The sequence below is a fragment of the Erigeron canadensis genome, chromosome 7, assembly GCF_010389155.1.
Source record: "Erigeron canadensis isolate Cc75 chromosome 7, C_canadensis_v1, whole genome shotgun sequence".
Classification (NCBI taxonomy): Eukaryota; Viridiplantae; Streptophyta; class Magnoliopsida; order Asterales; family Asteraceae; genus Erigeron; species Erigeron canadensis.
Genome location: NC_057767.1, coordinates 4,221,588 through 4,247,266, shown reverse-complemented (window position 1 = coordinate 4,247,266; position 25,679 = coordinate 4,221,588). Strand labels below are relative to the sequence as shown.

The 25,679-nt window shown below is 33.2% G+C and overlaps 4 protein-coding genes across 4 annotated transcripts; 2 read left to right on the top strand and 2 right to left on the bottom strand.

The window, feature by feature from the left end:
• Nucleotides 1-248: 248 nt before the first annotated feature.
• Nucleotides 249-4,679, top strand: LOC122608084 (wall-associated receptor kinase 2-like). Its single transcript, XM_043781171.1, has 3 exons — nucleotides 249-1,249; nucleotides 2,517-2,699; nucleotides 3,251-4,679. The coding sequence occupies exons 1-3, from the start codon at nucleotides 364-366 to the stop codon at nucleotides 4,411-4,413; spliced, it is 2,232 nt and encodes a 743-aa protein (XP_043637106.1). The 5' UTR covers nucleotides 249-363; the 3' UTR covers nucleotides 4,414-4,679.
• A 504-nt stretch (nucleotides 4,680-5,183) lies between these two features.
• LOC122608636 (deoxycytidylate deaminase) lies at nucleotides 5,184-10,332 on the bottom strand. The gene is made up of 9 exons (XM_043781728.1): nucleotides 10,027-10,332; nucleotides 8,822-8,897; nucleotides 8,495-8,534; nucleotides 8,148-8,206; nucleotides 8,033-8,070; nucleotides 7,156-7,219; nucleotides 6,683-6,736; nucleotides 6,096-6,197; nucleotides 5,184-5,463 (listed from the first exon to the last, which is right to left on the bottom strand). The coding sequence occupies exons 1-9, from the start codon at nucleotides 10,209-10,211 to the stop codon at nucleotides 5,407-5,409; spliced, it is 675 nt and encodes a 224-aa protein (XP_043637663.1). The 5' UTR covers nucleotides 10,212-10,332; the 3' UTR covers nucleotides 5,184-5,406.
• A 3,247-nt stretch (nucleotides 10,333-13,579) lies between these two features.
• LOC122608232 (protein indeterminate-domain 16-like) lies at nucleotides 13,580-14,220 on the top strand. Its single transcript, XM_043781320.1, has one exon. It carries the CDS (start codon nucleotides 13,602-13,604, stop codon nucleotides 14,079-14,081), a length of 480 nt encoding a protein of 159 aa, XP_043637255.1. The 5' UTR covers nucleotides 13,580-13,601; the 3' UTR covers nucleotides 14,082-14,220.
• A 6,304-nt stretch (nucleotides 14,221-20,524) lies between these two features.
• LOC122606870 (argininosuccinate synthase, chloroplastic) lies at nucleotides 20,525-25,549 on the bottom strand. The gene is made up of 8 exons (XM_043779751.1): nucleotides 24,975-25,549; nucleotides 24,064-24,197; nucleotides 23,325-23,373; nucleotides 22,885-23,067; nucleotides 22,492-22,566; nucleotides 22,203-22,388; nucleotides 21,729-21,817; nucleotides 20,525-21,310 (listed from the first exon to the last, which is right to left on the bottom strand). The coding sequence occupies exons 1-8, from the start codon at nucleotides 25,458-25,460 to the stop codon at nucleotides 20,749-20,751; spliced, it is 1,764 nt and encodes a 587-aa protein (XP_043635686.1). The 5' UTR covers nucleotides 25,461-25,549; the 3' UTR covers nucleotides 20,525-20,748.
• Nucleotides 25,550-25,679: the final 130 nt, after the last annotated feature.

The following is a 25,679-nucleotide window of genomic DNA, read 5'->3' as shown; positions in this document are numbered from 1 at the left end:
GTTAACAACTAAACGAACATAGTTTATCTTTCTAATATATTAGATTAAAAATCCACTTATTAATCTATCTTTCCAAACGTCATCATAGGATTTTTAGGATGATGAATTAGGAAGATATACAAACGTCACGTGGCATAGTGATTAGCCTTTTGTTGTTCTAATAAGATCAAGGTCTCGGGTTTGAATCTATCAGTGTAACTCGAATAGAAAAGACCTCATACGTTTACATCACCTTTGAATGTTGTGGGTATACTACTTGTCTGCAGCCACTCTATATATTGCTATGAGAACAGAAACACACACACACAAAAGAAAGGGGAAAAAAATAACCCCTCATAAACAAGCTACATAGAAAGGAGAAACATGCTTTTAATTATCATGTGTCTCTTTACTTTACCTTTTACAACAAGATCTTTAGTAACTCTTCGAGGTTCCAACTCAAGTAGTATGAGCAACATATCAAAACCCAACTGTTCATCCAAGTGCGGGGATGTTACAGTTCCTTACCCTTTTGGTATTGGCAATGATACAGGTTGTTCCCTAGACGACACATTCATCTTGATTTGTGACACGCTCGAAAACCCCCCTAAGTTATTGCTACAATCAAGCACAAGCAACATTGAAATATACAACATTTCGGATTCAGAGTTGCGCATTAATACTGGAGTTACCTATAAATGCTACGCGAATAATGGAACTGTAATTGATGAATTTAATTATTGGACTAACTTAGCGTTAGAGCCATACACTTTCTCTGAGAAGAATACATTCACGGTCATTGGGTGCGATGATTATGCTTTGATCACAGGGGTAGATGACGACTATTCCAGCGGTTGTATTGGAATATGCAGTGGACCAGTGCGTGTACTGGATGGGCGTTGTTCTGGGGAAGGCTGTTGTCAGACATCTATAAGAAAAGGTCTCAAATATTACAATGTTACACTCAACTCGTTTAGGAACCACATGGATATTTGGTCCATCAATAACTGTGGCTATGCGTTCCTTGGTGACGTAGGCACTTTTAAGTTTCTTGGTGCCAGTGATTTATCTAGTACTTCAGGCTTATACAAGAGAGCCAATGCGGCTGTTCAAGTTGTGATCGATTGGGTTATCAGACGCGACCAAAATTGTACTCAGGCTACGGAATGCAAAGAGAACAGTCAGTGCTATGATGTAGATGGTGGTGGCTATCGATGTAAATGCGACAAAGGCTACGAGGGTAACCCGTATCTTGATCAAGGCTGCCAAGGTAAGTTTCTTGGTTTAAATCAGCGGGGAAAACTTATGCTTACATATTATGCATCAATTAATTCTCCATTCATTTAAATTTCTTTATCATTTCACCAATTTAAGGAACATAATATCAGATTCATAAATTGGGACAAAATTCACTGGAACTTATGAGAAGCTGACCGTACTTTAGAATGTGTGAGATAAAAAAGGAAAATACTAACTACAGCTCTAGGGACTCTCGTTAGGATGCATAAAAAAAATTGTTCTCGTATTTTGTAACAGAAGTCCATCCCTGAATTAACCACTAGCCACCTATTAAAGTGCATATAAAAGACTTCATATTAATACCGTAAATTTTGTAATTCATTAACTCCTATTAAGTGTATATATTTTTACTTATAGAAACTTTTAGTTTATTCATTGCTTCTAAATAATCTTTAGATTAAAATTGATATATAATAAGTTAAGAAGACTGTTAAAAAATTTTTAATGACGTAGAACAACGGTAAACTCACGGCTAACGTCACCTATATTCTCCGGTAGCATCACAAACACGTCGTCAAAATGTGCCGGGTGACCAGTGCTTACCTTACGACAGTTTTGGCTACATCTCTAAGATAAGCGGAGCCATGGAGACCCATAGAATATGAAATATCATGTAGATTAGTGGGACCAAAATATGTCACATAGAATAAAATCCTACGTGGCACAAGACTAAAATATAGGGTCACATAAGCGCTAAAGGATTACCTCTTAGACTATCCGAAGCAAGACTTTCCTTTAGGGCTTCTCATAGGGGCATCTCGCAACACGTGGCAGTACAATCAACAAAGGGTGTTTCTTACTTTTTGTGGGAGCAAGACTTTCCTTTAGGGTTTCTTATAGGGACCCACAATTTAATTACTTATATACTATTATATAAATAAAATAATTAAAAAAATGCGGAAAAGTAAAAGATGGTGGAAAAGTGGCGGGTGGGATCCCTCCTTTCTCTCTCTAGAAGTGGCGTCCAAATTCTCACGCTACCCTCTTTTCTCCAGAACGCCCCATTGGGGCAATGTGTGGGGCGTCCTGGGGCGTTTTGGGACGTTTTCGCGGGTGAAAAGGGCAAATTAACGTCTTGTTTCTGATAGCCTTATATTATAGAGAGAGAGAGAGAGAGAGAGAGAGAGAGAGAGAAATCTAACCCGGAAAGTGTTCATGGAATATGTCTCTCAAATTGAGTTCTTGCTCACAAGTAAAATTTGGTTGTGTTGTGCATGACAAGCTCCATTTCTTTTCAGACATCAACGAGTGTGCAGATCCAGGAACATACCCTTGTTATGGTATTTGCAATAATACTCTAGGGAGCTATAATTGTACTTGTCAACCGGGAACTGTTGGTAATGCAACAACACAGAATGATTGTCAAGCTGTGGAAGCTTCTTCTAAAGCTTCTAAGTTTTCTTGGACCATATTCGTTATAGGTAATATTCTCATAAAAGTATGAAAATATGTATATCTGCTAATCTACCATGCATGTAGCTAGAGGTGTCTCAAGAATCAAGAGTAATTAAAGCCATTATAAATAGAGTAATATTATTAACTAATAATAATTTAAGTGTTTTTCATTTTCAATACATTAGTATCATATATATATATATATATATATATATATATATATATATATATATATATATATTTAAGTATATCTTTCACTAAAACTTCTAAGTACTTTTCAAGTTGTTCTTCAAACTTTTGTATTCCCTACTAGGTCATTTAAATTTGTCAACTTATCTCATCTAGGTCATTCTGTTTACAAACACATGATCATTTAATGACCTAGTTGGAAATAAAAAAGCACCTGAAATGTACATAATGGTTTAAGGCAAATAAAAACTCTTTAAAATATTGAAGACGCCTTTGCTAGTTGTTTGAAAATTGATCTTCAACGATGCTAGTTATCAAAAGTATGTTCCCTGAAACCGACTCAATGATCACGCTTTCTAAGTGTTTTTCATTTTCAATTCATATGTAGCAATGGTGTTAGGCCTCTTTGGAATATCATTAGGAATGGTACTTTTCTTTGGTAGAAGAAGAAGGAAGCTATCGAAGCTCCGAGAAAAGTTCTTTGAGCAAAACGGGGGTGTGTTATTAAAACAAAAGCTCAATTCACAGGGAGGTTCTCATGAGGTAATAGCTTTGTTTAGCACTCAACAACTGCGAAAAGCCACAAATAATTACTCTCAAGACCAAGTTATTGGACGAGGTGCATATGGCGTAGTGTACAAAGGAGTTTTATGTGATGGACGTTTAGTTGCGATAAAGAAATCTAAACTGGTGGATGATGGTGGCCAAGCAGAGCAATTCATCAATGAAATTATGATAGTTACCCAAGTCATCCATCGAAATGTGGTCAAGCTTTTGGGGTGTTGCTTGGAAGAGGAAGTCCCTGTACTAGTTTATGAATTCATCTCCAACAACACTCTTTTCCATCATCTTCACCATAAATCCGGCGGAATAGGTTGGTTATCTTGGGATAATCGATTGAGGGTAGCTATTGAAGCTGCTGGTGCACTTGCATACCTTCATTCAGAAACTATTATGCCAATCATCCATAGGGATGTCAAGTCAACCAACATACTAATAGATGAAAACTACACGGCCAAAATTTCAGATTTTGGTGCATCAAGATTAGTCCCATTAGATCACGATCAAGTGACCACACTTATTCAAGGTACGCTTGGGTATTTGGACCCAGAATACTTCAATACAAGTCAACTAACAGAAAAAAGCGACGTTTATAGCTTTGGAGTGGTCCTTACAGAACTCATAACCGGGAAAAAGCCCATTGGTGTTGACAGGACCAATACTGAAAAGAACTTAGCCACATACTTTGTCAATTCAGTTGAGGAAAACCGCTTATTTGAAATTGTTGAACCAAGACTCTTACGTGAAGGGACTCTTGAGCAGTTACAAGCGATAGGTAATCTGGTAAAGAGATGTCTTACTTCAAAAGGCCGTGACAGACCTACAATGAAAGAAGTAGCGGTGGAGCTAGAAGGCATGAGGAAGTTACCTCACCATTGGATTCAGCAGCAAATATGTGAAGAGACTCGGAGCTTAGTGCTAGAAGTCGAGCAATCTGATCTTTACGATGTCCCATTAGTTTCATACTCTACTAATGAATGGGAAGCTTAACCAGGTAGCTCAGACTTGGCCTTTGGAGAAAACAAACCACGTTAAACATCGATGTTTCTTATGGTGTCAACTGTTTGAGCATTGCAACCAGGATCGCACAAAAAATAGCTAATAAGGTTATAGTTGTGTTCTCAGTGTTCATCTAGTTTGCAATTGTTTTAAGCCTACTTGGAGTTTACGAGATGGCATAGAAAATTTGCTTTATAACTTTGTAATAGTTTCTAAAGTTTCTAAATCTATATGAAAATATCTACAGGTTTTAAAAATATGAAAAGCTAAAAATGGCAAATGTAGTTCCTAACATGTAATGTAGGGGCATGTACAGTTCCGTTTGGTTCAGTAGTTGGAAAACCGAAAAGCTGAACCAAAAAGTTTGGTTTTTATTAACAAACATAATTTTAAAAAATGACATGTGTCCAATAAGAACTTTGATATTTTTTAAAGTTGTATCACTATGATGCAACTTAAGTTGTATCCTAGTACAACTCAAGTTATATTAGTATGATGCAACTTAAGTTGTATTCTGATACACTTCAGTTCAACATTTCGCATTAAAATCATAATAAGGTGTGAATAGCACGGGGTCCATTCAAGTGGGCGACCCAATTTCAAGCAAAGGGTTTGGAACCATTCGAGATGTGCGTACGGGTCTAGAGCATGCCATGGATGCGTTTTAAGAAACTTTCTACTTTTAAGCCAATATATATACCCTTATAAATATGTGTGTGTGTGTGTGTGTCTATATATATATATATCATTCGTTCTACGAGTGACGCCAGTAAAATATTGTTTCTTCCCTACAAGTCTATTACAAACCCATGACCCCGATAACAGATAGAGAACAGTCAGGAACTTGGTTGTTGATTCGGAAAAAGAAGAAACACTTACGACACGTTTGAAAGATACCTCAGATTTAAAGAATATTACTTGAGCCGAGTTGGTCAGTCAGAAGAGCACATCGGCTTCTTGAAAATGAACACAGGAAATTAGGTTTTAATTCTCGTGAAAACTGAGTAAAATCTGATTCATTCTTGGCTGATGTCTTCTAACCTTCAAATCAAAGAACAAAATGTCAGTACAATTCTTTTTGTTTTCACAAAGTGACAATGAGACTGGTAAAGTACAATTTTTAATGTTTATTGCTTGCTAATAATAACCAAGTGAAACCATTCAAGGATTGCTTTCATGTTATACACTAATAATTAGACTATTAAGACTACAAACCTCATTAATCAGATTTAGATATTAGTACATCTAACTAATTATTGATCAAACTTGTGTCCCATATCTGCCACAACAGTAGAACTGTTATCTAACGGTCAACTAAGAGAATACCTATTCACCCTGTTTAAATCTATCTTGAGCCACCTTTCCCCACTTTAATAATAGAGGATCTCAATCCAAATATAGATGTCTTCCCACAATTTTGTGGTTTATATAATAGTTTCTTACAAATACATATATACCAGACACTCAACATCTTATCTCATGAGTCAGAAGTATATCCAAACACCATCATCTGCAATCGATATCATTACAGCTAATTATCTGATCCAGATCTTATCAAACATCATGTAATTAATTTCAGCACGCACATCCAAACACCGGATAAGTCCACGACATAAACAAAAATGGTATTGGGAAACATAGCTTCAGATGAAAAAACATTATGTATAACTTACTTTTACGCCTGCCATTGATAGAAGCTTGTGAGAAGCAACGTAAATAACATCAGAGTGCTCCAAACTCTTTTCCACGAAATATATAACTTCTGAAACCCCGGACTGTGATATAAAAGTTTAGCCATCATATCGATCAAGACTACAGGTGTCAATATGCGAAGGTTGGGTAATGGATCAAAACAAACAACTTTGATATGGCCATATGGGCCAAAACAGATTTAGAGTTGATCCAAAACACTTTTTTTCCAAACACTTTTACTTGTACATAAATAAGTAGTGTCATTTGACAGTCCACATCATTTGTGATTACAAATGATATTTTACTTAAATGATAATATCATTTATTTAATAAACAATTTAGAAGGTTTTATTCATTTAAAAGGTTCTTGGTGGCTCCAACTGCTTGATCCATAGCCTTTTAAGGTATTATACATACTATATATAATATATTAGCAGTTTGACCCAAGGAGATAAAAAAGAAAAGTAGCCGAATCGACCCTTTCATAACTAAGTGGGTCAAAACTGTCACCACTAAATGTACCACACGTAGGAGGATGAAATATATCAGGGAAGGGCTTCAGGTTCACCTGAATGATAACTTTTGCGCACTCATTGCAAGGGAACATTGTTACATAGAGCTTCTGCACGGTTATATGAAAGAAAGAATGTCTTGATAAAAATTGCAGTAACAACTGACAAGTGACTAAAACATTTCAAGTATTACTATACCAAAAATACAATACTTCAGTTACAGATCTAAATATTTAAGAATTTTAGGAGGATTTAAAGTACTTATAGAGATACACTTCGGGCAACTTTTGACCCATTAGACCCATATCCTAAATGCCCAAACACTCATACAGATGATACTTAACCCTATTCAGCATATACAAAAGAAAATGGATTAAAATCACCACCGGATTGCTACCTAAAAGGCTAAAAATATACTCACTACTGCCTTATGCTCAGTAGACAGAGACACAAATTATACAGCCAGACACATATACAAGATAACACTGAAAGAATAAAAGTTACAGATTCACAAAAGAGTTGGACAAACCTGCCCTGCAGCAGATGCATGATTCTTGTTCAAGATGCAATTGACTTCAGCATGGCAAACATAACTGGAAAATTAAAAAACTCAGTCATAACAAAAGTATAGACATGTATATTGCCAAGATAAAATTCAGAGTTAATGAACTTAACAACTTATACATAGTATAAAAAATTTGATTTGTGCAGAGTCTAAACATGTAAAGAAACAGATAAATGGTGACGTAATTTGTACTTGCACAGGTTCTTTTATTACCAAATTACTGAGGCATAAACGATACACATTGATCATGGTTTTTAAGCATATCAGTGACCCACATTAGCATCATAATCTAGCGGTGGCAAGTTCAGCCAACTTACATGAGAATTTTCATTATGTTATTGATACGTGTCATATGAGTTAATCTTAAAAAATAGCTAAAAGGCAACAGATTGAACTGTTTAAAGCCTCCCAAAGCATGCACAAAGTCTTCCATTGCTTTACTTTTAACAAAAAAAACTCATTACTCATATAATAGTCCCTAATCATAATGAAATTGTATTACTGTATAATATATAATGGGCTAAAAGTATTGAAAGATCAACCCAACCAGAACCAATCTATTTTGTCACATCCTAAACTTTGTTCATTTTGATATATTTTGAAGCCCACTCTCCCCAGATTTCCACTTATACTGACTAGCACACCTGGCACAATGTTAACAAAACTGAATTTACATTTTGGTACTCTGACAATTGATATTAAAATCAACAGTAGCCTGGTTGGATCAAGATTGGCAGTATTTGTACAAATGTTGACAAATATATAATGTAGTGACTGCAAACATATGCAAGTGAGACACATGTAGCCAAAGAGTTTGTAAGAAAGTAAATAAAGCACATACGGATATTTTGTCTCCAGAGGATCACCATTTTTGGATTTCTGAAAGGGGCCAAGAAGATTAGAAAGAATTAATTAATAATGGATCTTAGCAAAAACTAAGTTTAGACGATACTAACTTTCGACCATGGAAGTTTGTCATCAGAACAACCACGTGGAAACCCATTGTAGCCAATGCCTGTTTATATCAAAAATATAGATGTCAAAATAAGGGAAAATTACAAGTAAAATGTTGACCAAAGCCCCTCCATATATCTTGCATATCTCTAAAGTTTTGTTCTAACTTAATCAACATAAACTAAAGTATGGTTTTTCTTGTCGAAAGCAGCAACATAGATCAAATTCTTGCAATTAAGGTAAGATAGTACAAGCAATTTATTTGCATATATTGGTACATAACATTTCTCAAGAAATACTTATATTACATAAATATATATATAAACTTGGTTTATCCATAAATTCTTACCGAGTATAATATCATCTTGACTAACTAAGCATGCCCCAACCTACATTAAATAATAGTGCGAAATTAGAAACAGCCTCACAGACCAACAAAGCGACAACAAACAATATTGTTAAAATGATAACCGACTCAAAGCAGTCAAGAAAGTGACTACATTAGACTGAAAAAGCAATACGACAAAATATGCATTGTTTGTCAATTTATGTAAAAAGCTATTAAATTAACGCAAGCAGGTGAACTGGGCGCCAATGGAGAAACATTTAAGATAGAAAATGCTGTAAACAATTTAAACTAAACAAACTTTGACACATCAAGGGCAAAAAAAACAACCTGCCTATTAGGGTCCTTGGATCTCTCAGCTGATAGAAATGCAATAGCCATAAAATAGTCATCCCATGATAAGTATCTGCATTAAAATTGACACCATTTGTCAATGTTCTTGTATGATAATTCCCGGAGAGAAGCAAATTTATGAGAAGATTTGTAATGAACAATACTACATTGAAGGTAGGGGTATCTCATGCCACAGGTCTGCTCTGTCCACGAAATGTTAAACAATTCGAAAAAGTTACAATCTTTAATGGTGTGATGGGACTACAGGCCGTAAACAATTTGGCGTACTCCTATTAATAATTAGTCCTGTTATCGGTATCCAACTAGAATGGTAGTCTGATTTATGCTATATAAAAAGCACTTGAAATTGTTCCAACTTTAATTTCAATTAACCCAGCTATAAAGGGACTTTGGCCTAACAACATTTGATGAGACTCAACATATAATAAGTTGTCTATCCTAGTCTCATTAGAAACAAATACATGGACATATTGTGTTTTGACTTATATGTCAATATTTGTATTTACTTAACTAGCATGTGTAGCCTCATGGTTTCTGAAAAACGAAGTATCATGTCTTTGATAAAGTGGAACAAATGGTTTGCCCGTTATTCGAGAGAGCCGCTAAGGGAACTTGATTTACCTCTCACGTGATGGCTTAAGGCACACTTACACAGTCACATTGGACCGCTTGTAGAGGCGGGCCCAAGACCGGGTTCACAAAAATATTTAGACCCCTTGTTAGAAAACACCTCTTGCTATTCTAGAAAAATTTTCCAAGGAAAGAAGATGATCAATAGAAATCACAGTCTGAGTGTAAGCCAATCTTCAAGCACAGACTCACTGCATTCCTATATCAGAGTTTTCTAAATAAAGGAAAACACCATTATTTATTTTCCAGAAATGAAAAACCCATTTCACTTAAAAAAAAAAAAAACTTAGAAATGGAAAACTTGAAAATATTTTCCACAACCAAACTCAACCTTATTATTTTCATTTTTGTTTTATAGAAATGGAAAACACCTTCCATTTTCTAATAAATTGGAAATGAAAAATTTGTAAACAATTTCTACAACTAAACGCAACCTAAATTCCCCCCCCCCCCCCCCCCCCTGGTCTAGTTGGGATTGCCAGAATATCAACAAGTTCCTAATGGTAACAATTTCAATGATGAATAATAACTATTATAGGTGATAACATTACCCATTTCGTTTCGAGGGATCGTAAGGATCTTTCCAAGATGAATTCTTCTTCTTCAACACTTGTTCTTCTGAATTACTATTAATTAAACTCTTCTTAGGGTTTACTAAAAACCGAATCGCGATTGCGGAAAAAACCGCACCGGCTACGGCGGCCGTAGAGATAAGACTCAGCTCTCGTGAATTCATAGCCTTTGATTGTAAGTTTTTTGTAATCAATTGATGAAGATGATGAGGATATTTTTCAAGAAAGAAACTTTTTGCCGCCAAAAAACAAGACAGGGATTAGGTAAAAGATAGCGGGAAAAGATTGGGGATTTAGGCCGGTGTTGGGCTGTACTTGACATATCATATTATAATTTTATTTTTTTGGGCCTTTATGGGCTCTATATTACAAGTTACTCCAACAAATTTTTACTTCCCATAAACCTTGGTGTAAAATAAAGGGAAGGTTTTTCATTGAAAATCTACAAAATGTGGAATTGGTCTCATTTCTCATTTGGTGCATTTTCCGGTAACATAATCTCAGATCTCGTGAATAAAAAAAAAGTAGACACCGGTCTCGATCTCATTTCTCATTTGTTACCACTTTTCGATATTGGGATCAGGACGGTTCGAAACTTGGAAAATTATGCTAAGTCTTATTTAGTTTATCCGAAAAGGAATAATTGATGATGTAGGCGGCGTAGTAAATATATCCTTGAGATGTTGAACACTTTTACTACCTCAAATATTTTTTTTATTTTTTGTACTTTCAAGCCCAACAGTACTATAAATAAAAAAAACAAAATTACAAGGAATTTTTATAAAACAAAATATATCCTTGGGCCGTATAACATTTTTTTTTTCCGTTTTGGGCCTATATGGGCTCTGTATTACAAGTTATTCGTACTAAACAAAATTTTACTTTTCTTAAAGCTTGGTAAAATGGAGGAAGGTTTCATTGAAAATCTACAAAATGTGGTATCGGTATCGGTCTCATTTCTCATTTGGTGTACTTTCTGATACCACTTTCGTGAATCGCGATCTCAAATCTCGTGAACCAACAAAAGTGGACAGCAATCTCGGTCCCATTTCTCATTCGGTACCATTTTCCGATTTCAGTAACAGGGCGGTAAAGGAACTTTGAAAATTATCTTCATCCTTATATAGTTTATTTGAAACAGACTAGTTGTTGATGTATATATCCTTGTAGATGTTTCTGAACTCTTTTTCTAGTCGCCTTAAGAGGTTTTTGTCAAAATGGAGTATTTTTCATTGTGTTAAAGAAATGGTGTTTGAGTTCTATTGAGGTTTTAAAAATACATTTTTCACATTTTGAAATGCAGATCGACTAAAAGTTACTTCGTATTCCCTTTCCGCATTTGAGAAATATAAAAATGTAGTTTTTGAAAAGAAAAAAAAAAAAATCACATTTGCGGTACTTCCAAGCCCAACAATACTTCGATATAAAAAAAGGCAAATTACAAAGGATTTTTGTAAAACTACAAATCCATATTTTTCAAATGTGGAATGGAAAAGGATATTGTTTAGTCAAAATCCAAATATCATAAATGGTATATCTAACTATCTATCTATCTATACTATAATTAAAAAAGAAGGCACGGTATCCTTAATTCCTCTTTTTAAGCATAATTTACCCTTCTAATTAATCTAGCTCTCTCTTTTTTCACTAGATTTTTTTTTCTTATTAAATAAATAATTATATTTAAAATCTATCATAAATTTTTTTCTTATCAAAACAAATCTTTTTTGATGTTAAAGATATATATTATCCTTAAAACTCTCACAACAAATTATTATATATACAAACTAAATAAAATTTTATCAATCATTTTCCATCATTTTTCTCCATTCTATCTTTAAAAAAAATTCATGGTCATATAATATATCTTCTCAACAAAAGAAACATACTTTTTTTTATATCACTTTAATTTAACCTTTTTTATATTTTTGTACATGTTTGTTAATTATTTGATATTGAATTGTTATATTAACTTTTTAAATTTATTTTGTTGTCAATCGTAAGTTAATCATGACTTATTCTTCTACAAAATGTTTTATTCTTTTAAATTTATTTGCTTAGTAAATTATTTTACTCTTTATTTACATCCTTTTTTTTTAATTTAGAATATGACATATATATATATATATAGGGTAACACTCCGGTGAGAACAGTCTTAAAATAAGAACGGTGAGAACACTTAAAAAACATCATTTTGGTGCATTAAAAGTCCATAAAATTAACATAGTGCATAACTAATTATCATCATTTAAGTGTTTAACAACACATTGATCCGTCAAAATCGAAAAAAAACTTTTTTGATGGATGTATCATTTTGAAGAATATGCATCCAAGATGGATGCACAAAAAAAAACATGATTTTCTTGATTTTGACAGGCCAATGTGTTGCTATACACTTAAATAATGATAATTAGTTATGCACTATGTTAGTTTTATGGACTTTTAATGCATTAAAATGATGTTTTTTAAATGTTCTCACCGTTCTTATTTTAAGATTGTTTTTATTTGATTATCCCCATATATATATAATGAAACGAAGATAACATTGGTTCATGATGTTAAATATTGGAACCCAACACATATTAATCATCATTTAACAAATGTTATCATTTTGATTTTCTTCAATATATATATTTTGAGACTACCCGTCCATCACTAGTTTTTTGATATATTTAGAATTTAATCACCACTTCTTTTTATTTAGAAAAAAGGAAAAATTAATCAAAAACAACATCATCTTGACAAAAAGTTCAACCTCCTCAATATGTTAATCGAGAAAGGAACTGATATTTGGAAGGAAAAAAGATAAGTATAAACTTGCGTTTGATTCACGTAATGTTTTTAATAAAATATAAAAATATGTCAAAATAGTTAAAACTTAAAAAAAAAATTGATGAAATAAATTTTGTTTTTGGGAAATTCAAAAGTATGAATGAATTGAAATCCATCCAACCCTCTTAAGAAAATAAATATTCCTTTAAAGGATGAAATATTTGATATTTCAAACGGAATAATATTCTTTCATGCTTTAACAATCATGCACACTATAAAATGAAATTGAATTTCAATGTCATCATATTTTATGAACCAAAAATTATTAAGACTTTCATTTTACTCTCATGACTTAAACATTCATTCATAAAAAACAATTTGATTCCTAAGCAACACTTACACGTTAAAAAGTGTTTAAAATAAAGAAAAATAGTGAGGGGACAGCAATTCCTTCCCTCCAAACAAAGCCTTGGCAAATAACAATTCAAAGACAAAAGGCTAACGCAATTCGTTTCTTTCAATTCCCATACAACTAGATAAGACATTCATCAAACACATGTTTGACCAAAATATCCTTCACTTCTCTATGGCACATATCACACAATGGGCTTGACCCAATGGGTGTATATGTCTTTTCACAGTCCCATTATGGTTTCGTAATTTTGCATGTAAAACAAGGCCATTTTTGGAACTTCATTGGTGAGCAATAGCATTCTATATAAAGATGTGAATTAGCTATATATATATATCTCATTTGCGAACTCTATTCCCTCCCAACAAAAATGGAAGACCATCAATTGGAATTACAACTTCTTCCTACACAAAACACAATAACCTCCCAATCGCGTGCCTCATCATGGTCTACCAACTCGACAAAGTATCTATACAGCGACGTACAATATCATTCAAACATTGCAAGTCCATCGTTAGACCTGCAATTATCCAACAGTAGTTTCCAGTCAGTTAGGCCGTCAGAAAACAATAATGATCATAGAGGCTCAACAAATTCATTGAAATGGCAAATAGCGAATCAAAATAGAATGGAGTCGATGGAGAAGGCGTATGTGGAGCGAGTTAGAGAGATGACTCAACGAGAGATGGAGTTGGCACGATCAGAAATGTCATGTGCAAGACATATGTGGGAGAGGGCACAAGAGGAGGTCGAGAGGGCCGAGAAAATGAAAGAAAAAGCAACACGTTGGATTGATTCGACTTGTATGGAAATAACTTGTCAAGCATGCAAACAAACTTTTCGACCATAGTTGGTTTTAACATTAATTTAAGAACATCAAATAATTAGTAAAGCTTGATCTTCAACAATTTGCTGTTAATTCAATTCCAATATTTACTGTGAGTTCATAAGTTTGGAGCTAATCATATAATCAAAAGTTCAAATCAAAAGACAGAAGTATATATAGGCTTTTGCCATTCTATAATTATAGCTTTATGTTATTTATATATCCCTTCTTTTATTATCATTATCACATTGTGAAAATTTATTACCAGCAACATAAATAAAATGTGTAATGTAGTTGTGTGCAATTTCAGTTGCAACTACATAAAAATTCTTGTAAATCACAATATTTGTATCTATTGCGTAGAAAAAATTGCCAAGAAATGTCATATATTGCCACTAAGAAAAAGTAATAAATCCTAAAATGTGAAATTGTGATGTACTGTATCATTTTTGTTACCCAAATATAGTTCAACTTTGACTAAAATAGCCACAGCTTTTCATATTGAAATTTCACTAATATTGATGAGCGACAAAAATTTACAACACACACATGATCAAATTTGGGAAATTTGATTAGATTACTCGACACGTTCAATAATTTTTTGAAACGGTCAAATAAATTAATTCGTACTCTCTACTCCATCAATTTTTAACCATAAATTATCGAAAACATGTGTTAAGATATTGTACAATAAAACAGCTTAAAATATGTTTATTAAATGTTATAATAGGTAATTAAATGTTTTTTAGAGTGAAGGAGAAAATACTTTTTTTTTTGAAAAATAACTATTAAGGAGAAAATACATATTCAACAACTTTTTCCTTGAAAAAAAAATAATAAGTGGACAGACATATCATAATCAGCACTATGTTAAGTCTTATATGATGTTTGATATTTTCAAAAAACAGATTCATTTGGGATGAGAAATTATCAAGTCCAAGTCCATTGTTTATACCTTGTTACCTTTTTAGCCGTTCAACCAAACACCCACTACTTATGTCCCCCTTTGGTAATTTAATTCCAAACACTAAAAGATATATTGAGATACCATCTTTCTCTATCCGTTCTTTTCAACTTTGGTCAACAAACATCGATTCAAAATTTTTATCCTTACAACAATAATCTTGACAAAAGTACGATTTCATATGGGTCAAGTATCAACAAATGTGTGGATAGATATCCCGTTGTTTGTAAGATTCTTCGAACTTATATATCGATCAAATCAAGAAGTGAGGTTAAAGATATCATGTCGGGGTCTATGATTTACCTTTCGACCTTTCTTCTATTGATCATTTGTGGACATAAATCACCATAAACGATTTTTACTTTACATTATGAAAGAATTCTAATGCTTGATTTAAGATGATAAAAATTAGTTTAGTATATTTGAACATATAACTTTTTGATTATATAGAATGATTTAATAGTATTGTCACATCTTAAAAGTAGGACATCCATATATGGTTAAAGAGTTTGGTGTGATCAACCACAATGTGCTCATCCTTTCCTCATGATATTTGGACATTTGAGAGTGGGAGCTTATTGCTTTTTTTTAGTTATTTAAGGGTTTGTTTCAGCTTTTTGTATATAAACATTTGGGCTTATATAAATTAGCTTTAAGAAACTTTTCAAACAATATTTTTCAAACATAATAGATAAACTTTTTATGGGTATGGATTGTAAAAGACTCTTATACCTTTATTTTTTTAACCCTTATAAAACTTTATTTATCACTTTTACTACTTTTATATATTCCATCGCTAACACTACACAGGTAGATTGTTGCAACCTTCTTTTTTTTTGCTTAGATTTTTTGTGTTCTTTTTTGCTTAAGTTATTACTTCCTGCTACTCTATCATTATTTTATTAGAGTCTTTTCATTTTGGTTATGTTTTTTTCCCCTAATTCCTTTTGCTTGAATTGCTTATGCTTGAATTTTTAGATTAAATCCATGTTCTTTCACAATTTTTTTTCTTTGTAGTTTGTACAATATCATTAGTTATTACAATTGCCATTAACTCACTATATCCAATATGTATATCATTTATACACTAATTGTAGTCCACTTGATCAAAATGTGACATGAGACAGAGCAACATGTTCATGTCTTCATACAGATTGCAATTGAACTATTACCATTGAAAAGAATGATCAAACAAATCTTAATCTTTATAATTTGGTTGTTTAAATGTCGTAAATGTAGAAACTCATTTATTTTGTTGTATATGTAAAACTCACTAATGTCATAGGTGTAAAACTTAAAAATGTTGTAAAAATCGTAAATGATTCTTTAACATTTTTATGACAATGTAAGAATGTCTTGTTATTTATCTTTAATAGCTAGTATAGCTCAAATTATAAGTTATGTCATATTATGTAAACATGCTATTTTTGGTATTTTACCAACATAAGCTCAAAAAAAGTCAGACCAAACACTAAAATGAAATTTATCAACTTATAGAATATAAGCTAGTCCATATACTAGAGAAAGAGCTTGTAAGCTTATAAAACAAAAGTATAAAGTACTTGTAAAATAAAAACATAAGCCAAAATTTATCAGCTAGCCCAAACACCCCCTTATTTTCATCACAATGTAATGCCTATTTTCAATCTTATTATCCTGATTTCGAATTTCTTGATTTATATTCATACTTATTACATTTGTAAACAATTTTTTTTCAACCAAAGGATAAACGATCAATAAAATGGGCCATGACGTCACTGAAACTTCATAGTCTTCGAAGCGAATCAAAACGGATAATAAATCTTATTCGTTTAACATTTTTTCAATAAAAAAGTTTTACTTGCATTTTGTAATTTAGAGTAAATTTCTCCATTTTTTTCTATTTCCTTTATTTGCATTTTGTGATTATCTAAAAATTTAGGGTTTATTGATTTACTTAGAATGTAGGGTAATTTAGGGATTTTTTTTTATTAACCTATATAAATATTAAGGTTTCATTTATTAGTATCTTATGTTACATTCTATCAATTACATGATTATAGTGTTTAATATGACTTTTGTTTTAACATAAATTTATCATATACACCATTAGGTGATCTTATAGTCTTCAAAGAGGTATCTAACACCTTTAAAATTAAAAAAAAAAATGATTTTTTTTACTATGATACTTTTTTTTCCACATAATATTATTACAAAATGTCTTACACCCATTTTGACACTTATGCGATGTGCCAAAACCAAAACAAAAAAAAGCTAACAACGAAATCATTGACCAAGATTGATATTAACTAACTATAAGGTTACAAAATCGAATCTTGGTCGATGATTTTGTCGTCAGCTTTTCTTGTTCAAGTTTTGGAACATTGCATAAGTGTCAAATCGGTGTGAAACATTTTGTAATATTATTATGTCGTCAAAACAATATCATAGTAAAAAAATAATCAGTTAAAATTTACGGGTGTTACATACCCCTTTGAAAACTATAGGATCGCTTGATATGTAGATAATAAATTTGTGATAAAATAAAAGGAAAGAGGTTATGTTAAACACTATAAATATTTAAGGTAATAATTAATGAAACCCTAATATGTAAAACGTTTCAATCAAAAAAATCCTATATTACCCTACATTCTAAGTAAAAGTATGAACCGTAAATTTTCGAATAATCCCAAAATGTGTGTAAAAAAATAAAAGAAAAAGGAAGAAAAAAATGGTCAAATAAACCCTAAATTACAAAATGCGAGTCAAACTTTGTATTGGACAAAATTGTGAAAACGAATAAAACTTACCATCCGTTTTGATGCCATTCGATGACAATGAAGATTTTTGGCAATGTCATGGCCCCTTTTACTCATTTTTTTTTATCTTTTAATTGGAAAAAAAAGTATACAAATGTTATGAGTATGAATATGAATAAAGGAATTCGAATAATGAAAATAATAGGAGTGGAAATAGAATTTACATTGTGGCAAAAATAAGGGGTGTTTAAACTAACTTATAAATAGACCTTATATCTATGAGTTTACATCTTTTTTTTCGAACATTCAATGAGTTTACATCTAACACATTTATGAGTTCTTAAAAATCAGACCTACAACATTTATTATAAACAACCAACTCATATGCATTTATGAGTTCTCACACACATGACATTTATTATAAACAACCTATGCATAAAGATTAGAAATTGTTTGATCATTTTTTTTCAATGGTAATAAATCAATTGCTTTTGTATGAATATTGGTTATACCATGTTTACTCTAATATAGGAAAACAATTGGACAACTATTTTTGCAAAGAAAGGAGAAGAAAAAAAAGAAAGAAAGAACTTCGGTCTGACCCATGATTAATTAAAGTGACAAGGCAACAAAGCCCATTTCAACTATCTTCCTTTATATACATCAAACAAATATATCTTCTTCTTCGTATCACACACGCAATAAAACGAACCAGAGATGACTAAAATTGGTGAAAAGCAAAAAGGAAAAAAAACAATATTAGACCATATATTTAACAAACCATCCAACCATTTATATTTCTCTTCATCTTTCCACATTTTTCGTCACAAACAACTACGAATATTTTCCATGTCACCAATCACATTAATAACCTCTTCACAAACAACCACAACATTATATCATCCTTTACACAAACAACATTGATGTGAGTAGCTTTATGCATTTAGAAAAATAAAGTAACAAATTTAAATAACTACAAAGCAAATTGTCATACTTTAATATTTAAATAAGGAAAATGATGGTTTTAGATCTAGGATAAAGATGGTGAATTATGGTGGAATAGGGTGTTCTACTTTTCTAGATGTGGGTGTTGATAGGTGATGAGAAATAACAGATGAAAATGTGGTGTGTGTTAGTCTTGAGCTGTTGCTGCTGTTTCCTTTCTTTCTTTTCTGTCCAAGCAACTCCCCTTTGTTGTTGTCTGAAAAAAAGAAAAATGTTATATGATATTAACATTTTGATAATGGATTCACATCAATTACACACATGTTAAATAGCCTCCATGAATTTTATGGTGTTTGTGAGGAGAACATCATCTAGTTAAATGATGTTAACATCATTTAAGTTATCCCTGAAAAAATATATATATATATATATTCCTCACAACTAACAGCCACCTAGAAATATCAAAGTGTGTGTGTCGTGGTAGGGGTGAGCAAAAACCGAACCGGAAACCGAAAAAACTATAAAAACCGAAAACCGAAAAAATCAAAAACCATTGGTTTTGGTTTTCTAAAAACCGAAAGTTGTTGTTCGGTTTTGGTTTCTAATGAAAAATCGAACCATAAAAACCAAACCGAACCAAAAATATATATTTTTACTTTATTTTATATTTATATCATTTTATTATTAATTTTTGATAAATATGTTATTATATTTGCATTTTTAGGTGTATATAATAATATCATTTATATGTTTTAAGTGAAAATACACAACAAAATTAATTTGTTTTAATAATTGTATAATTAAACAACGCGTAAAAGATATAAATAGTTATATATAAAATTTGTTTGAAGTTTGTACAACTCACTTTTATGGATTTATTGTTATTATTGTTGTGTTATTGTTACTAATATTGTTTTGAAAACTTGTTGAAATTAATTAAGGTGTAATTATAGGGTATAAACTTATAAACTTTTGAAGCTCAATTTGACCCAAACCACAAGTGGTTAAAAACCGACTAAAACCGAAAAACCGAACTGAAATAGACCAAAACCGAAATCCAATGGTTTTAATTTTCAAAAACCAAATTATAACAGTTTAGTTTCAGTTTTAGTCAAAAACCGAATCAAATCGAACCGTACTCACCCCGTGTCACATCCTCTGCCAACCAAAGGACCCCAATTAAAAACAATATGAAATCTTCTCAATACAAATTAATGAGGGTGGATAGGAATTGTGATCTCTGGCTATGTGGCTGCTCCACATTGGTCAACAATGTACAACCAAAATGAAATTAAGGATCCTGGGTTCTCGGTAAAGCATGTCAACAACAAATGAGCAGCTTTTGTTTTTCTCTTTTGTTTTTGAAATCGGGCCCATCATAGATTAAAATGGGGAACTTGGGCTTTTGGTAGGCTTGCGAAATATTGAATAATAGTCTCATAACTTGATCTTCTCGGTCCATTATTTAGCTAGCTCCGTCAAAAGTCCTGAACAGCCCATTATTTAGCTAGCTCCGTCGAAAGTCCTGAACAATATCATTTCACGCAATCGCCATTTTGGAGTCTGTCTTTTGCCCATTTTTGCTTTTTAATAGCTCCAAATTACCATGATCACATGCCTCTGGAAACAGAGGTTATGGGTTCGATCCTCATGCCTAACAAGGCTGGAGGTCCCTTTCTACCTATGATAGAACCTGAAAGCAGCCTCTCTACCTTTGGTAAGTCTCTAGATCTAAGCCGCTTACTAAACAGCACCAATCACCTATGATCTCATGCTAGAATGGAGAGTTCTGCTGTCAAAATTTAAAGAAAACAGACAACTTTCACAAATCACTTAAACGTAACACTGAATGAACAATACTTTAAATGTCATGATAAGCGATTAGTCAAGAGGGTTAACATAATGCATCTAAACTTCTGGATGGACCTAAAGTTCTATGGTTTATTACTTTATGCAAGGCAAACATCAGGTCATAACCCCTTGAAAGTTTCAGCAAAAGACCAAATGCCAAACAGTAACTAGGACGGTCTACTCGCTATTCAAATTACTTTTTAGCCTGCTCTTTTTCAAGCATCGCTCTGACCCTCATAGGTAGCCCATACAACCTTATGAATCCAGCAGCATCCGCCTGATTGTATATCTGTCCACTTTCAAAAGAAGAAATGTCCTCCCTGTATAGACTATTTGGGCTCTTCCGGCTCGCAACAATGACAGACCCCTTGTACAGTTTGAGCCTCACTGACCCGGTGGTCGTTTTGGTGATATTCTCCATGAATGCATCCATTGATTCCCGGAGCGGGTCAAACCACCTTCCTGCATAGACTAACTCAGCGTATTTAAGGGCCATGGTGTCTTTAAACTGAATCGCTTCTCGGTCAAGTGTAAGAGACTCAAGTTCACGGCACGCGACGGCTAGAATAGTTCCACCAGGAGTCTCATAGACCCCACGGCTTTTCATACCGACTAGACGGTTTTCCACCATATCAATTCGACCAATACCATGTCGGCCTCCGATGTCGTTGAGCTTGGAGAGAAGAGATGCAGGGGAGAGATCCACACCATCAATTGATACGGGAATCCCGGAAGATATACCTATTTCAAGGTACCTAATTTGATATTACAGAGGAGTGAGAAAGAAACACAAGGAGGAGTTAAGTGTAAAGGTGTCAAAACGGGCGGGTTGGGTTGACCCAAATACTGTCTTCGCAACTTTGATTTCTTAAATAATTAGAATGTTCAAATGTGATTACAATAATAATAACTAAAAGTAATAATACAATTGAATTTACTAGTTGACTAAAAAAAAATTAGGACGTTTTATGCATTAAAAAAATATACTATGGACCACTCTCATTCCACATGACCAGTTTCCTTTAGTGCAAAATTTCTATATTATACCCTTCGGCCCACTAGAGAGGGTCATAACCCCAATCGACCATATAATAAGTGAACCGGTTGTCACTTACACCTCAAATTAAGTTGAAAGTTGTGAGAAAAGAATAATAAAGCATATAGAGAACTCACTCGGGTTTATCAGGTGCATCCTCTGGGTCAACGGACATCATGTACATGCCTTTCTTGGCTTCATTTGCTGGATCTTCCAAAATGTCTCCCTACAGTACCACCAATAAAGACAGTGAAAACCTAGAAACTAACATTTAAGTGACTTTGTACGAATGGAATATGTGTGTCAGGTCAAGCAGGTTGGATAACGGGTTAAAAGAACAGGCAGCTTTTGTATGGGTCAGGTTGGGTAGACGCAGAACACTTTTTGGCCAAAATTTAAGAACCATCTGACCCTTTCAACTAGTGTGCCAAAGATACTTATAAAATTCACTTCAGGCAACTTTCGACCCATTTGACCCTTTTAACCCATTGACTTGTTTCCTTCTAACTTTCTAAGCTATTTCTTCATACACCCAGTTGACCTGTTAGAGTTAATATATGACCCTAATCGACTCAATATGCACCGGATTTCCATATAGCAAATAAACATACCTCGTGACTGAGGTGCCATAGGTTCCGGTCTCTGCTATATATCGATTTCTTTGTGACTGGAACGGGCACATTGTGTTTCTTGGCATATTCAATTGCATCTTCTCTTCCAGTTATATCCCATTCTCTCCAAGGAACCACAACTTGGAGATCAGGATTAAGAGCAAAGAATGTGAGCTCAAAACGCACCTATTTTGGCAAAATTAAACTCAACTTTATATGGAGTACAGCTTCGGTATGCATGATATGGATGTGAATCATTTGATATAGAAAAATAGCCTTTGCAACATACCTGATCATTTCCCTTTCCTGTGCATCCATGGGCAACAGCATCTGCTCCAACTTCTCTAGCCACATCCACCATGGCCTGTTGATTGATGGGTTAGGTGGGTGAGGGGAATTTGTACTTATTAGATAAAACTCAAGATGATCAAACTAGGAAAAGAACAGAAATAAAAAAAAAAAACTTTGGGTCGAGGTGACCAAATGGACAGGTTAGGCCAGTTGAACAATGAATGATTATAGGGTCAGTTAAACCCAATTGGACCAATTCTTTTTTAGTTAGATTTCTTAGTTTAACCCATTTGGTCTGTTACAAAGACCCAAATCGACCTTGTATCAGTAGATAGGTGCCAACTGCCACCTCTACAGTTTAACTACTTTCCCATCACAAATTGAGCTTCACCTTTGCAATCACAGGTCGGGCCATAGAGGTTCCTAACAAGTACTTTCTCTCATAGACTGCACCAGCTCGCAAACAAGGGTATACATAGTCTTTCACAAATTCCTCCGTCAAATCTTTAACCACTAATTGACAGGCTCCACTTGCCTTGGCCTTTGCTTCAAGACCTTCCAGTTCTGATAACCCCTACAAAAAGGCAAATAAAAGAAAAGGTTTGAATAAAATTAATGTGACAAACCAAGTAAGATTTCTAATTATTCTGTAATATCAGGCATAAAAAGAGATATCTAAATTCAACCCCTTTTCCCCCCCATAGAAACCAAATGAACCCAAACCACTGACAAATTCAAATTGGCAGTTTGTTGGTTTTCGTTTAAAATGTGTTCAGCCCTACACCCCATAAGTGTATTCTATGGAACATCTTATACAAGTTAACAGCTTACTTGACCAACGTTAGCAGTAAAGCAGACAACTTCACAACCATAATTCTCCCTGCAAGTTCATAAAATTAAAACAATTGGGTAAAATTCACTTCGTCTGATAACACTTTATAAAATTAAGGCATATGGCCAACGGCTATTTAAATGATGAAGATAATTACAAAATAAAATTCATGTATTATGTGAAGCGAAAACAATGAGTAGAACTTTCAGCACAAGAAAACTTGTATTAGTGTATATAACCACTATGGGCATGTCATATGCATTCGTGTTAGAGGTAGCAAAATGGGCAGGGGCAGATTGGGAAACAGTACAAATCAAGTTTGGGTCAAAATAGCAATTCATTGGTACAACCTTACGGGTAGGATCAGGGTGGGTTGACCTGAAAGACTCCTCGTCCAAAATGTAAATCCATTATAAAAAATAGTATGTCAAATCACATTATTTCAGTAATAATACAACTTTTCGAATAACTCGTTTTAAGATGTTTTATGCATTAAAAGTACATTAAGTGCAACTTTGGACCCGTTTTACCCATTTTACCTATTTCCTTTCTTGCTTATTTGGTCTTTACCTTTAGAACCATCATATAATGAACATAAACCAAATCAACTTTTTGATAGGTGAACAGTTCATAAATGGCCACTTCCAATTTCTATCATTCTATGATATACACGAACAAACACCGCAAACCATACAAAATTTGCCATCATTAGTGCAGATAAAATATGTATTGATGTACCTTAGCCAAGGAACGATGACCGAAGTATCTAAGCCACCGCTATAAGCTAAAACAACTTTGTTCAACTTCCCACGGAGACCTTTTCCGTTAGTAGAATCTGATGCTTGTGTTCCCTTGTCATTGGCCATAACTTCCTGGGTAAACAACCCATCAAACAAATCCCTTTTATTAGGCAAATATACAAATAAATATTCATACACAAAATACATAAACAGAACTTCATACACAAATCGTCAAGAAAACGCCTCAAATTAGTTACACACTGCCCTTTTTATAAAAAAAACTGCAGCAATTTTTCATTCCCACCAATGGGTATAGCTTATTGGATGATCAAAACAACCAATATAATTAGAACAACATTTCTTGCCAGAGTTTGAGTCTCGCTTCTCACATTTGTAGGGTTGATTAAAAGGTTGTTTTTTTTTTTTTCTGAAAGTCCGAGATTCTATCCTACGCATTCGTGTTATATAGAGTAGAATTAAGTTAATTTGATGTTCTTGAGAAGAAGAAAAAAACATTTCTCACATTATTCGGTTTATACAAGTGATAAAAAGTCACATATATATGATATACACATGCCATGATAATAATAACAATTAAAAGTAACCAAAGCTTTATCAGCTTAAAGTTAGATACATATAGGAAATATATATATAATCTAATTAACATTATGAATGCGAAACATGCAATAACAAAGTATTTTGATCATATTATTTTACATTGATTATTAATTAATATTAAAAATACCTGTATTTAGCAAGTGATTGATTATGATTAATAAAATGAAATGAAGGATGAGATTAGTGGAGTGGAGAGTGGAGAGTGGAGAGTGGAGAGCAGGGAGCTGTTTGATTATGATGTTGACTAGGGTTTTTAACTTCCGTGCAAGAGGTAAAGATTTAACAACATACCGCCTCAGATAAATTCTTGTTTTTTCTGGTGTATACGTGTCCGAAATGCTCCTTTTCAGCAAGCTGCTCCATTGCTCTCTTTGCTCTATTAAGCATAAACGGGGTATCTGACCTGCGATGTGCAGTTCCCGCTTTTTGGAACGCCTCGATTGCGGGCTTGTAGTCTTTCGATGTTTCAGCCATCATAACGTAAGCAGTCCCCTGTCTTTTGTAAGCCCTTGATAATAAAAAAGCGTCAGATACAAGCTCTTTTTTTAAAAACTCAATTTTCCTGTCGAGATCCATCTTCTGTTTCTTAATAACATCCCTTTCATTCTCTTTCTTTTCTTTCGATTCCCTTTCCCTGTGCGCTTTGGCTTTGGTTTCCGCTTTTGCCTTTCTTTTCTTCTTTCTTTCCTTAGGTAGGGAACTCTCCATTCCGGGTGGTTTGGAGGCTTCGGTGAAATTTCCGGTTATTAAAGCTGCGTTGCTTTTCGCTTTTGACATAATAACACACACACAGATCTAGTAGAGAATATAAACCCTAACGCTGCATTCTTTGAGTTATTTTTTCAAAAGAAAATTTTTGAGTTTGGGTTTGTAAGAAAAAAATAATAAATTAAAGGGGTTTTGTAATACTAGCACAAAATATATAATACACTGCTAACAGTAGGCAATTTATATACTGTAAAGACTTTTAAACTTATTTTTATCTGAGTCGGTTAA

What these genes read in the sequence shown, in the direction of transcription:
- LOC122608084 (XM_043781171.1), top strand. Translation starts at nt 364, where the DNA reads ATGCTTTTAATTATCATGTGTCTCTTTACTTTACCTTTTACAACAAGA. An exon ending in TCTTGATCAAGGCTGCCAAG is followed by an intron (nt 1,250 to 2,516) that starts GTAAGTTTCTTG and finishes ATTTCTTTTCAG; the next exon opens with ACATCAACGAGTGTGCAGAT. An exon ending in TTGGACCATATTCGTTATAG is followed by an intron (nt 2,700 to 3,250) that starts GTAATATTCTCA and finishes ATTCATATGTAG; the next exon opens with CAATGGTGTTAGGCCTCTTT.
- LOC122608636 (XM_043781728.1), bottom strand. Translation starts at nt 10,211, where the DNA reads ATGAATTCACGAGAGCTGAGTCTTATCTCTACGGCCGCCGTAGCCGGT. An exon ending in TCAAGATGATATTATACTCG is followed by an intron (nt 8,207 to 8,494) that starts GTAAGAATTTAT and finishes TGATATAAACAG; the next exon opens with GCATTGGCTACAATGGGTTT. An exon ending in GCGCAAAAGTTATCATTCAG is followed by an intron (nt 6,198 to 6,682) that starts GTGAACCTGAAG and finishes TTTATATCACAG; the next exon opens with TCCGGGGTTTCAGAAGTTAT.
- LOC122608232 (XM_043781320.1), top strand. Translation starts at nt 13,602, where the DNA reads ATGGAAGACCATCAATTGGAATTACAACTTCTTCCTACACAAAACACA.
- LOC122606870 (XM_043779751.1), bottom strand. Translation starts at nt 25,460, where the DNA reads ATGTCAAAAGCGAAAAGCAACGCAGCTTTAATAACCGGAAATTTCACC. An exon ending in CAGGAAAGGGAAATGATCAG is followed by an intron (nt 22,389 to 22,491) that starts GTATGTTGCAAA and finishes TTGCCAAAATAG; the next exon opens with GTGCGTTTTGAGCTCACATT. An exon ending in TATGGCACCTCAGTCACGAG is followed by an intron (nt 21,818 to 22,202) that starts GTATGTTTATTT and finishes GTGGTACTGTAG; the next exon opens with GGAGACATTTTGGAAGATCC.